The 14,682-nt window shown below is 42.3% G+C and overlaps 1 protein-coding gene across 1 annotated transcript in view; it reads left to right on the plus strand.

Moving 5' to 3' along the window:
• The first annotated feature begins 13,399 nt into the window (after window positions 1-13,399).
• The window catches only part of CNN3 (calponin 3), a 39,312-nt gene continuing 38,029 nt past the window's right edge, over window positions 13,400-14,682 (plus strand). The window contains exon 1 of the mRNA XM_083359424.1: window positions 13,400-13,568. Within this exon, the coding sequence (XP_083215550.1) occupies window positions 13,512-13,568 (57 nt within the window). The 5' untranslated portion in view covers window positions 13,400-13,511. The remainder of the gene's footprint in view (window positions 13,569-14,682) is intronic.

Below are 14,682 nucleotides of genomic sequence, written 5' to 3' on the forward strand. Positions count from 1 at the left end.
CCCACTCTCCTCCTCCCCCTTTGGAAGAGCTGTGGGGCTCAGGAGCCTCCCCCCATGTCCCCCCACCTCCTCCAGGGAAGAAAACCATGGCAGGACATTCTTCTGTTTTAACTTTTTTCCCTTGTTGCTTTTTTGAGTTTTCATCCTGCTTTCACGAGACGGCAGTGTTTGGGAGGGGGTGTAGCTCCCCCCTTCACCCTCAAGCCATCAGCTGAGCAAGACGCTTTACTGCCCACTGCCTCCCACCAGAGACCCCCTGGATCTCCCCCAACCCTGCCTGGTCCCCACAGGCATTCCTCCCCAACATCGAGCTGGCCACACCCACCACACCCACCCAGTCTGCCATGACCTCTGTAGCCATGCCCACCCAGCAGGCCACACCCACTCAGAGGGACATGCCTACCTGGTGGGTCATGCCCACCCGGCGATACATAAGTGGGTTTTGGGTTGCAGTTTGGGCACTCGGTCTCTAAACGTTCGCCACCACTGATCTATTTCAACTTCTCCCCTCAGGATCCTGCTATCGAGTAGAGCAGGGGTCCACAACCCCTGATCTGTGGATTGGTACCAGGCTGTAGCATGCCAGCAACTGGTCCGCACAAACAAGCAAAGCCCCATCCGCAGGATGCAGGTAGCACACAAAACCACGCACCCTCCGGTCCGTGGGAAAACCTCTCTCCACAGAACCGGTCCCTGGTGCCCAAAAGGTTGGAGACCTCTGATTCCAAAACAACCTGACTTATAGTTGCCCCCCCCCCACATGCCATCACTCTGCTGAACACTTAATTATCACAGCATTGTCTCATTTCTCATCTTTTCTTGTCTTCTCATCTTTCCTACTAGCTTTTCCTATTGGTTTCTTAGAATTGTTATTTGGAACATGATTAATGGTTATAACTATGATTTATGATCTATGACCTATTACTTGCTCTTCATATGTACGCTGTGAGCTTATGGAAGTGGATCATCATGGGACTAACCCAATTTTATGTCTTTTTACAGTGGTTGTTAACCAAATCCACTGTTTGCTAAAGCTGTTTTTGTCAAAACCCAGAAATAAACACTGGTTTTCAGCAAAACTGTTGTAAATTATGGTCGCATGACTATGGGACACTGCAAAGGGCATAAATGCAGGCCAGTGGTCAAGCACACAAAATGCGGTCACATGACTGCAGGGTGGGGAGCAACCACTGTAGCTCCAGAACTGGGTCAGAAATACTTTTTTGAGGGGTCCATCATAACTTCAAACATTTTCTAAGCATAATTAAATTCGTCAAAGTCCTAATCTTCATGACATTCTGCACTACAAAATTAATTTGTCCACTGTGCTGTAGGAAAAAGAAAACAAAAATGCAAAAAGCACAATCAATGTTAATCAGAGGAGCTCGGCAATAGAACAGATCCAAGGTATCACTGGCTTTCAGCAAGGCAGCCACCTTAAGGAAAGTGCAGCACAATCAGCAATTAATATTGTGGCATCTTTAAAAAAACTGATTACACACAAACCTTTGTGGACTATATTGGAGTAGGATGTTCAGATCACTCTATGTATTGTCTTGCTTTGCCAGCCTTAAAACCACTGAACATTTGAAGACTACAGCCATGGTCTGCAAATGGGATTCTCTCACATGGTATTTATTTATTATTTATTATTAGTTGAATTTATATACTGCCCTATTCCCGAAGGACTCAGTGCGGTTCACAGCGCAAGTTAAAAAACAATACAAAAGAGAGAATAAAATAAAATAAAATTAATACAGCTCACAATTAAGATAACATTAAAAATTTAAATTTAAATTTAATTTAATTTAATTAAATTAATATAACTTAAAATCCCTCAGTCCAGGCCAGACAATTCAAACAACCAAGTTTTTAAATCTCGGCGAAACGAGCGAAGGTCGGGGGCAGTCCGAAGCTCCATCGGCAGTTCGTTCCAGAGGGCGGGCGCACTCACAGAGAATGCCCTCCCCCTGGGAATCACCCACCGGCAATCTCTGACCAGCGGAACCCTAAGGAGGCCCTCCCTATGGGTGCGCACAGGACGATGGGAAGCTGATGCTGGCAGCAGGTGCTCCCTAAGGTAATCCGGACCCATGCCATTTAGGGCTTTATAGGTCATCACCTATAGTAAATAGTAAATAGTCTGTGTGAACTTCATAAGCTGTGGTAGTATTGTTTTGTATTTTTGTAAAAATGCCTTCGGCTACAGGCATAGTAAAATTACTTGATGTGTCTACAATCAATTTAGTCTATTATCCTGAGATCTGGGTCTAGCAGAAAAATATATTTAGATTGATTTGTTCTATACACCATTTGTTTTGCTTTCTTAGCTCCATAGCATTCTCCATCCCCAAAATTCAGAATCCTCAATATTTCTCTATCATACAAAAAAAGAATTACTTTTATTGATACATTCTCCCTTTCCCTTCCATTTATATCCCCAGCCACTAGTCAGAGTTTAAATATCTGAACTTTGCACCAATCATTAGTAATTGTGGTTATTTTTATTTGAGTCCTAAAAATCATACCTGGAAGTCTAAATCAGGAATAGTTCCCTGCTTTAATTAAGCTTATATTGTGAATACATGCTATCAATTGCACCATTAAGCATGTTCTTCCATTTTTATCTACCAGTCTGATGTTTAAGTATCACCTTTTCAATGTTGTGCTAGGTTTATTCTTGCTGCAACCAACATATATCTTAGTTAATTGTAGTATTTTATGGAATTATAACTAACAGAAAAGTCTGTGGTTTCAGTTCAAATATTTTTATTTTAACTTATGTTTTTCTTTCTAATACTTTTGGATTTTTTACCCATGACCACAAGGTATGGTAAAATATTCCTTCATTGTTATGGCACTTCCAACATTGTTGTTCTTTGCTTCATTTATTTTAGCAATCATAAATGATTTTATATACCATCTGTAGTACATTTTATATTATTTTCCCCTAAATTGTAGCTGGAGCAAATGTTCTTGATTTTTTTCCAATTACTTTTGATTAGTCCACTGTAATTATTTCTCTCAAATTTTGCATCACAAACTTATCATACAGCATTTAACTTGTTCTGTCTCTGGGTCATATTCAGCAACAATTTATAAATCATTATTCTAATATAATGTTTTGTTTTGTTTTGTATAAGCATTTCAAAGCCAGTTTGGTGAGTTCAAGTCCCGCCTTAACCATGAAAGCCAAATGGCTGACTTTGGGCCAGTCATTCTCTCTCAGCCCAACCCACTCACAGGGTTGTTGTGGGGAAAATAGGAGGAAAGTGGCATGGGATATACATTCAGCAGCTTTCTTGTAAAAATGATAAAGCCAGGGTATAAATACATAAATAATAAAAATTCTGCCATTTTTCTTAAAGTCCCTTCTTTTTTTGAGATTTTTTAATTTTTCCAGCTCGTAAATTCAATAAGCATGGCAAACTGCTACTTTCATTGTGCAGTTCCTGCACAACAGTCTAATCTGTTTCTTAAATCCAAATATATCATGTTATCATAAGTACCGGTACTTGAATCTTTTTTACTTAAAATTATCCTTTAAAACCATTTGTTGGTGAGGTTAGGGGTGAAATTTTTGACTTAATTCTTGCTTTTAAAAAACTTCATTTTTAATAGGCTCTATCTTACTGCATGTACTTTCAAATTCTTCTCTTCGTTTCTTCCTACCACAGAATCTATGAAGTCAATTAGTTTGAGCTGCCCCTTCTTTTATTAAATATTCAATTTTTTGGAGATTTTATCTGTTCTCTGGAGTACAATCTTGGATTGAAGAACTCTAGTCAGGGGTCCTCAACCTTGACAACTTTAAGACTTGTGTACTTCAACTCCCAGAATTCCTCAGCCACCAAAGGTGGCTGAGGAATTCTGGGAGTTGAATTCCACAAGTCTTAAAGTTGCCAAGGTCGAAGACCCCTGCTCTAGTCCACCTTTTTTTTAATCCTGTAGAATTTTATGTCTTTCTTTTGTTGGGTTTCCCCCCCACTTCTCCATACGAATCTATTGCTTGTTCTTTAGCAATCCTGAAAGGTTTTTTTTTTTTTTTTATTGAAAAGTTTTACAATACAATTTTCCATTAAAAACCCCCATCCCCCTCCACCCTCCCCTCCCTACCTCCCCCCTACCTCTTCCCTCCCCCCTTCCCTCCCCCCTTCCCCCCTCCCTCTTCCCTCCCCTCCCTCCCCCCCACCCCCCTCCCCCCCCCGGACTTCCCAGAGCTAAATACAAGGTATATATATATAAAAGCAATCATAAGCAACCATATACTAACAACCATAAATTCTAAAATCCATCACTCTCTAACTTATATAAGAACAAACAAAACTTAACATTATTAAATATATATAAAAAAAAATAGGAAAAAAAAAGAAAGAACACGAAAGAAGACTTATTCGAATGCTAGATAAAACTTCTTAACCCTATACTTATTCTGGATAAACTCAATCCACTTTCTCCATTCCATAATATAACGTTCTTGCGAGTGATCTTTCAAATAAGCCGATATCTTCGCCATCTCTGCCAGGTCGGAAACCTTTAAAGTCCATTCTTCTATAGTCGGCAGCTCCTCTTTCTTCCAATATTGTCCTATCAAAAGTCTTGCTGCCGTGACTAAATTCAGCATCAACTTGGAGTCCACCACTGTAGCATCAACAATTATTCCCAACAAAAAAAATTGCGGACAAAACTTTATCCTCCTTTTAAAGATCTTCTGTATATTCCACCAAATTTTAATCCAAAAGGCCTTAACCTTTTTACATGTCCACCATATGTGAAAATATGTTGCATCTTCAACCCCGCACCTCCAACACTTAGGCTGATAATTCGGATACATACTTGCAAGCTTTTTAGGATCTAAATGCCATCTATAAAACATCTTATAAAAATTCTCTCTTAAATTTTGAGCTTGAGTAAATTTCACATTCCTCACCCAGATCTTCTCCCACATATCCATTGTGATAACTTCCTGGATATTTTGGGCCCATTTTATCATACAGTCCTTAACAAGCTCTGTTTCTGAATCAATCTCTATCAATGCAAGATATATCCGTTTAATGTGTGCAGGTCCCTGATTTCTAATTTGCTTTATCAGATTTTCATCAATCGTTGCAAATCCAATTTTCTGGTCTTCTTTCCACCTGGCCCGTAACTGAGTATATTGAAACCATGTTTGAACAACCTTCTCTTCTCGCAAGAAGCTATATGATTTCAAGCACCAAACATTCCTTTCCAAACTTAAAATTTCCTTGTAGGTAGTCTCATCGTGTTTGAAACCAGCATGTATATTTTCTATTGCGTGTTTTGGAATTGCCCACAATGGTATCTTACAACTTAGCTTATGTCTATACTTCTTCCAAACTCTCAGCAATGCCTGTCTTAAAATATGCGTCCTAAACACAGTACCTACCTTCTTATCATACAACAAATATGCATGCCAGCCAAACAACAAATCATGGCCCTCAAGATTTAATAACCTCGATTGCGTCAAATTGATCCAATCACTTATTCCTACTAATGCAGCAGCTTCATAATATAATTTAAAATTAGGCAATTTAAGGCCACCTCTCTCACGAATATCCTGCATAATCTTAAGTTTAACTCGTGGCTTTTTCCCTGCCCACACAAATTTATTGATACCACGCTGCCATTCCTCCAAATTAGAGTCTTTCTTAAGAATCGGTATCATTTGGAATAAAAATAAAAATTTGGGCAGGACATTCATTTTCACTGCTGCAATCCGTCCCAACAAAGTCAATTGCAATTTTTGCCAACTCTCCAATTCTTTTTGAATTTTCCCCCACAATTTTTCATAATTATTTTTATATAGCTTTGTATTCGAGGGCGACAAAATTACCCCCAAATATTTAACCCTTTTAACAATCTCAAATCCAGTTAATCCTTCCAAGAAGGCCTTCTGTGAAACTGTCATGTTTCTAGCCAAAATTTTAGTTTTCTGTATGTTTACTTTAAATCCTGAAAGGTTTTGTATGAAATTGGGAATGGTGCCATTTGGAATAGAAAGTTCATTTGAGGTAATATATTCATTTTTATGATTACATTAAGTCCTAGTCAGGAAAATCACAGACCTCTCCATATTTTGAGAACTTGCTTTATATCTTTCCATCATTTGTTGTAATTGCTTTGAAATATATCTTTATTGCTTCTTGTCAGATGCAGTGCTGGTTAACTGAGTCTTTAGTTATCTCATCACCAGTTTGTGTTTTCACAGCATTTTCTTCACCAGAGGTTAAGTGCCTTAGTTTTCTTTTCATTAATTTTGAATCCAGAAAAGCAACCAAAGTCGTCGTTATTAGTCCTGCAGAGCTCTGCGATTGCATAATTCTTAATACTATATCGTCAGCATAACACTTCACCTTACATTCTTCTCCTTGAATTTTAATCAGATTATTATTTTTTGCATCCAGTATGCAAGGACTTGAAAGCAATTACAGATAGTAAGGGACAGAGTGGGCACTGTTATACTTTACCTTAGGGAAAGTGGCAGAGAATATCCCATTCACTATAAACTTCAGTATTTTATTGTTCATATGCATTCTCCTCCCAGGTTTTAAATTCTTCTGTGGCTTCATTTTGTTTAAAAACCTTCAGTAAAATAACCTTTTGAAATTGTCAGAATTTTTTCTTTGTTTAAAAATATTATCGTTTCTTTGCTTTTCTTATTGATATATTCTAGTGACCTACCTATCTTGGCGGCTGAACAAACATAAAAACACAAAGTGTTACCGCTCACCATTGGCACTTGGAAGGTCCTACACATTTCTATTTATTTATTTATATATCAAACTTCTTAATTGCCCATCCCCCTCATAGATGGTTTTGGACAAACCTACAGCAGTCAGGTCAGAGGCAAGAACAGCTTCAATTAGCAAAGAGCTTGCAAGATTACACCACTGACATTGCAGCCCTGAGCGAGACTCATCTTGCCAATGAAGCTCAGCTTGATTAAAACTGGAGGTGGACACACTTTTTTCTGGAGCAGTCATGACAGTGTTAAGCAATAAGGAACTGGAACTGGATTTGCCATCAGGAGTTACTTGGTTCTGAGACCTGGCTACTGTCTCCAAGGGTTTGAAAAACCAGTTCATGACACTGCAGTCTTCTCTACGACAGGGGTCCCCAACCCCCGGTCCTTGGACCAGTACTGGACCGCGGCATGCCAGCAACTGGTCCGCACAAACAAGGAAAGCCCCATTCACAGGATGTAGGCGGCACACAAAACCACGACCCCTCCGGTCCGTGGAAAAACCTCTCTCCACATAACCAGTCCCTAGTGCCCAAAAGATTTGGGACCTCTGCTCTAAAAAACAAGTCACGGCACTCTGCATCTACACCCACAAGGACCAACCTGGATGAAATGAAAGACAGTTTCTATGAATAATTAAATACCTTACTGTCAGCAGTGAGTAGCACCAATAAACTTGGTGGATTTAATGTAAAGGTAGGGTGCCATTATGCAGCCTGGCAGGGAGTTGCTGGGAGACATGGAATGGATGAGTGTAACAGTAATGACCTACTCTTACTGAAGACCACTGCTAGAATGTTCTGCCTACTTGCCTGTAACATGACTTCCTAGATTAGGGGTAGGCAACCTTGGCTCTTTTATGACTCGTGGACTTCAACTCCCAGAATTCCTGAGCCAGCTGTGCTGGCTCAGGAATTCTGGGAGTTGAAGTCCACGAGTCATAAAAGAGCCAAGGTTGCCTACCCCTGTCCTAGATGCACTGCCACTCTTAACATTGGTATCTTAATGAATATGTCCTTGTCAAAAGAAAAGACAGGCAGGTTATCTGAAAGATTAAGATCATGTGTGGTGCTTACTACTGGACAGATCAAAGGCACATTGTCTTCAAAATGAAGACAATCGGAACCAAGAGGTGACCACAAGGAAGTAAGGCCATGAAAATAATGGATTTGGGCAGGCTGGAGACCCCTACACAGCCCCAGCTGAAGGCTTAGAAACTAGGCTTGCTGACCTACATTTTTCTGGCAATGCTGAGGATGACTAGTAGTGCTTCAGACATGAAATACATTCATCTGCATTGAAGAGGCTAGAGCCCTCTACTCATAAGCAGCATAACTGGTTCCATGAGAATGATGAAGAGACGCAGGCTTTCCTGCTTGAAAAGCATCACATTCATCATGTCCATCAGAATGATTTATCATCAGCTGACCAAAACAAAAAACACCTTCACCAATTCGAGTAGGATAGTTCAGAATAAATTGCCTAAAATGCTAGATGCCTGGATGAGCACCAAGACATAATACAGGGATATGCTGATAGAAACGACTTGAGAATGTTCTGTGAAGTTCCTAACACTCTCTATGGACCTCAGTCTCTTGGGAGTTTCTGTCTCCTGATCATGGATGGCACAACTCTCATTACAGAGTAGGTTCATATCCCACAGAGATGGGCTGAACACTTTGTAGCAGTCCTCAATCAACAGTCATATATGTACAATGGAGTGATAGATCAGTATCGACAGCACCATGGATGATCCCCCAGTAATAGCTGAACCCATGGAAGCTGTCAGTCAGCTATTCAATAGGAAAACCCCAAGGGCAGATGTTACACCTTCAGAGATATACAAAGATGGTGATCCTGTATTTCTAGAGAAAAGCATCATTCTGCATAGCAATAAACACCATGCTGAACAATGTGTGTACAAGCACACAGCCCTATTTAACACTATTGGTGACTGGGAATGCCTTAGGATTTTCCACTGTGGGAAGAATCCAGAGAATGTTTAGGGCAGGGGTGTCAAACTCAATTTCATTGAGGGCCGCATCAGCATTGCAGTTGCCCTCAGGGGGCTGGGTGGGCGTGGCCTACTGGGTGGGCGTGGCTAGAGTGCGTATGGCCAGCTCTACATCGTTCACATCAAGGGTGCCTATGGGGGCCTGGGCAGGAGTGGGACAGATCTGAGGGTCTCTGGCAGAAGGAGGGTCTCTGGGCCAGGGCCAAGGCAGTGGGGGCCGTTCCCTCACTGTTTCCAGGATGGCTTCACGGGCCACATGAAACCACTTCGCGGGCCGGATCTGGCCCCCGGGCCTTGTGTTTGACATGTCTGGTTTAGGGAATATTAAAAAGGCAGAATGTTGTATTTCCCCAAAGAATCTTGAAGGCAGAAAAGTTTTTCTTATTAGCCCCCAGCCAGAAAACTCAGCAGAAACCAGCCTTTAGAAATGCAGATGTAATAATCTATTCAGGAAAGTTGGAGCCAGGAAGCTAGAAGCTAATGAAATTAGGAAGACAAAGACCCTTAAAATTTACATGCCCCCACCCAATTTCTAAGGACAGGAAACATAATAGGATTAACCCACCAATACCAAAAGGACACACTCAGACTCAGGTCAAAGTACATGACACAGGAAATACAAAGCCTCAAACAGGAACAGGAAACAACCTCAGCCCCAGAAGGTATAAAAACCCACAATTCCCTGCTACACGTAGTCAGCTTTCCCAGAGCCATCTTTCTGTCTGGCTCTCCTCTCCAATAAACTACAACCTTCTTTCTAAAGCAGTCTCCATTTTGTTTATTCCCAGCTTGGACTAGACCCTGATGAAGATTTTTCTTCCAATACCACCATCCAGCATTCTGGCCATTGTGCTTTCATGGGACTGGCATACCATCTGAATATGATGGGGCAGCCAAACTTTGATACAATCCTCCAAAACAATCCTTGTTGGCTGATGGTATTGAAGGCTTTCTTGAGGTCAGTGAAGATTGTATAGAGGTCACAATTGTATTCCCGACACTTACCCAGAAGTTGGTACCCTGCAAAAATGTTCACCTCTTTGGAAGCTAATACAACTCAGGCAGCAAGCCCAGCATCAGACAACTTAGAACTCTTGCAAGAATTTTTAGAATTTAGAACTCTTGCAAGAATATTTTTTCTTGCAATAAAGAGCAGAAAGATTCCTTGGTGATTATCACGTACTTTTTGATTACTCTTTCTATTTCTGTGGTGTACAATGGATCCTTCTGTAAGTTCTTGAATAATGGATCCTGGTTTCCAGAAAGATGGGAATAACTCAGTGAGTTTCTCTAGTCAATTTATTTCATTTTTCACCACATTGCGCTTTCCCACGTACATTCTTCTTATGCTCCCCTGTAATTCTGTCTCTTGCCACTTCTGACTTCCTTTTACTGCAGGTCAACGGTGTCCCAAGGGCTTTAATCTATTCATGTCATAAGCAATAATAATATTCTGAAAGATCCTCACCTTTTCTTCAGTAGTATGTTGAGTTCCGTATGATCTAAGAGGCCTACCATCTGACATTATATCATTAGTTATTTTATCTTGTCTGACCATGTACTTTTCTTGGTCAAATACAAGAGTGGTTTTCCACTGCCTTCTCACGTACAGCATGAAACATTACCTTTGCTATTGTCATTGCAGTGATCATTCATTTCCAGCTTCTTCTTAAACTACTGCAGCCAATATAAATGCAGAGTTGCTTTAGCTGGACTAGTCATACCTTGAATGACCCTGCTGGGATTAAATAGTCTTTGCATAAACAGCTGGCATTCTTTGCTCATCCACCTACCATGATAAATAAGGCAGCACAATAGGTGTTGAGATAGATTTCATGGAGCACCCTTTAATGGTCATATACTTTATCCAAATTTCTCCATGCCCCACATGATTTTTTTTTCATTTAGACCAGAGGTCCCCAACCTTTTGGGCACCTGGGACAGTTATGTGGAGAAAGGTTTGTCAACAGACCAGAGAGTGTGTGGCTTTGTGTGCTGTCTGCACACCATGGATGGGGCTTTGCTTGTTAGTGTGGACCGCTTGCTGGCATGCTGCGGCCTGGTACCGGTCCACGGACTGGGGGTAGGGGACCCCTGATTTAGACTGTCTAAATGATAGAAAGAAATGGGAAGTACTACACTTCAAAACAAAGTGCCATGGTTAATAAGCACAATCTTTCTTTTCAATAATGCTTCTCAGCCTGCAAATTTATTCTAAAAGCAGTCTTAGAAAAGAAAAATGATAGGCAGTTGAAGTTAAGGTCTTTGTTTCAAAATACAAGTGTCAGAAATTATCCAACAAGATAATGGATGATGGTCAGCAGGAACCTCCTAGTTCTGGTACTTAAGTGATTCACCAATTCCACAATGGTAGCCATATTGTGTGGGTTGTGTGGTCTCCAAAATTAAAACTTGTCCTAAAAATTGTGGACTCTTGGCTTAGCATGATTTGCAAACCCAACCATTCTTCTTAAAGAACATGGGTTACGTCACTTTTTTTTAGTTTGGCATTTCAAGTTAAGAGTTTTATAAGTGAAAAGAATCCAAAACAAACAGGATGGTAAGGTCTAAAATTATTCCAACTGAACATATTACAATAGTGCAATCCAAGTAAAAGTCCCTCTGTATAACTACATTTGTGAAGAATTAAATACATTGTTATCAGAAGACTGTTCTCCTCCTCCATCACAAAAACAAATTCAAATAAAGTTAGCATTCCATGTAAACACAAGGAAACTCAAATAAACTTAGAATTCCATGTAAAAACACATCCACTCACACACCTACAGCTACATACACCAAAACCAGACATTTTTGGCCTTGAGTTTCTTTCTAAAGGCTGTATCTAAATTCTATTCACATACAAGACATTTTATGGTAGCTGACCAATAGGGACGTAATTCAGAACTTTAAAAAAAATGACAAAAATCCAATATCCAAATTATATACATCTAAGAGATGCAGGAACAGTTATGCGATGGATTTCTGTCTGTTAGAAGTACAGAAAGCCTGCTAAAAGGACAAAAAGACACAGCAATCTTATTTGTAAAACCGTAATTCCTGTGATCCAGGCAAAGGACAGCCTAAAGACGGAGGCATTCACATGTATTGTATATGCTTAGTTTATATACAAATATTGTGTAAGTTGGGGAAAAAGCTAACCAGATATAAATCTAGTTGAGAAACTTTAAAAAAGATTCTCTCCCTTCTATAGCATGTGTTAAAAATTAGTGGCCATTTTAGGATTCTTAAAACAAAGTTTCCTGCTTGTTATTTTTCCATAATGCTGCTACAAAATTCTGAACAGCAACTAATTCCTTCCTGCCTTCTTTGATGCTTCTCTCTTCCTTGGCAGAAGTGCTAAGCAGATTCCCTTCCAGTCATTAACAACTGCCAATTCTCCCTCCAACAATGATCCAAATAAATGTACAACTCTCAGTATGTTTTCATAATAACTTTTTCCAATTATCCATAAGAAAATGTTATCTTCTGTTCCACTGTGCCCTCTTTCTCCCAGCAACATCCCAAAATTTCCAACAGCCCCCCCTTCATCTACAATACAGCCTTTGTTCACCCATATGGCTTTAATTTATAATATGAATTTGGAGGAAGGAATAATTGCTCCGATAGATAGATAGATAGATAGATAGATAGATAGATAGATAGATAGATAGATAGATGATAGATAGATAGATGATAGATAGATGATAGATAGATAGATAGATGATAGATAGATAGATAGATAGATAGATAGATAGATAGATAGATAGATAGATAGATAGACAGACAGACAGACAGACAGACAGACAGACAGAGATATGGATGGACAGCATGTATTGGTGGATGCATGGCTAAAAGAGAATGAAGCACATATCACTAAGCACAGACAATATTTCACATGTTTAATTGCCTCCATGTGCATTTTAAAGACTTCAAGCAACCACGTTTTCTATAACTTAAGCTAGTTTAGATTACTAAGGGAGCAATCCTAAACACTGGTTAGGTCCTTGCTCCTTCTGAGTCAAAACACTAAGAAGCTGCCTTTAGGATTAGGAGAATGAACAACCATTCTTTTAATCTCTGACAGTTTCCCCCATCAGGTGCCCTCGTTTGGTGCTACACCAAAACACCAATCCTTCCCAGCCCACCTGGCCAGGCAACCACTCAGGGTAGGATGGGCGGTGTTGTAGTAAGTCAGTGAGTAATTAACCGGGCGCATCATTAACGAGCAAACTGCGGTTGGTTAAATTAGCGCGGGTCGTAAACGGATTTATTTCGACCCGAGGTTAACGAACGGGCTTCCACGATTAAGCCAGCATTGTTGAGGGGTTTTCGTGAAGCTCACGCGGGCGAAACGGCTAGCAACTGGCCGGTCCTCGAAGGCTTTTCTCAGGACTCCAAAAGTGGGAGACACGGCAAGCGGAGCGAGAGTCCGCCTCACCGGCGGGGCTCCTCCTCCCGTGGCCGGGACAGGAATGGCTCTTGGGCTGGGAGAAGGGGCGCCAAGGCTGCTCTCTGGGCCGGGGCGGGACTAGAAGTTTCGGAGGCCGTCTAAGCCGCAGCGGGCGCCGTCAGCCAGCTTGGCCCACGTCCCTCCCTCTCCAGCCCGGCCCGCCCTCGCTCGCTCGCGCCCCACTGGCAGCCCGGAGCATCCAGTCGAGCGCGCAGACAGGAGAGCTTCAGCCGCGTCCCCACCTCGGGTACCGAGACCGACCCGGCGCCGCTCCCGCCGCCATGACTCACTTTAACAAGGGCCCCTCTTACGGACTCTCCGCCGAGGTGAAGAATAAGGTAAAAAAAAGCACCGCCAAGGAGAGGAAGCTGGAAGCGCCGCGGTCAAAGCCCGCCCGCCAGCCAGCTAGCTAGCTAGCTCCGCGGCTGGCTTTCTCTCCCGCTTTGTTTGCGCCTCGGAGGCGGGGGGGGGGGGAAGGCGTGGGATGGAGGCAGGCGGGCGCGGGAAGAGTTGAGGGGAGGGAAGGAAGGAAAAGGGGTCGTCGCGGCGGCGGCTCCTCTTCCCTGCGCGCTTCGTTGAGGGAACGGAGCCCGGCTCCTGCGCCCACCCACCCCCTCTTTTCCCACATAAGTTTCAGGTTTTGGGGAAAGCCGCCTCCTGTTCGCAGCGTCTTTTGATTTTCCCCGCCTCTTCCACGACTCTCCCCCACCCCGCTCCATTGTTTGGTTTTAAGTGTCCGTGTGTGGGGGGGGGTGTAGGTGTGCGTAAAGAAAGAGTAGCTTCGGAGGAAGGTGTTTCTGACGTCCCTAACCTTGTCCTTAAAAGAAATGTGTTGCTTCGGTTTGGGGGAGGGGCGGAGGGAAGCTGTCCCGGTCTTATTCCCGTTGGCTGGAACCCGGGCGAGAAATGCCCCTCATGACTTAACTCGGTTTGGGGAAACGTTAACGCAGACCTACGCGTCAACACACACACACACACACACACACACACACACACACACCGCAAAAAACAAAACAAAACCCGGGCCTTTCTGAGGCTTCCACTCCTGGACCAAAACATGGGTTCCCTTGTCTCTACATTCCGCCTACAGAAACCCTGCCGGCCTTTCTCGTTTGCTAGACGTTCTCCCTACGGGGTTTACTCGTAAGCTACGACCAGGCGCACCTTTCTTGTAAAAAGATCCAGGACGCCCAATAGCCTACACACCCACACACACATAACACCGCCTTCCCAGCTCCCTCTTTATGGAATAGCGTAGCGCTGTCTCCGCGTCGTCGTCGTCGTCCTCCTCCTAAGAAAACGCATTTGTCCCGCGATTCTCCTGGCGTCCTCTGGGCCGCCAAACTCCCTTTTTAACTCGGCCTTTTCTTCCGACCCTTCCCGCCGCCTGCTTTGCTTTTCGGTCTGGAGGGTGTGTGTGTGTGTGTGTGTGTGTGTGTGTGTGTGTGTGCG

The sequence above is a fragment of the Vipera ursinii genome, assembly GCF_947247035.1.
Source record: "Vipera ursinii genome assembly, chromosome: 3".
NCBI lineage: Eukaryota > Metazoa > Chordata > Lepidosauria > Squamata > Viperidae > Vipera > Vipera ursinii.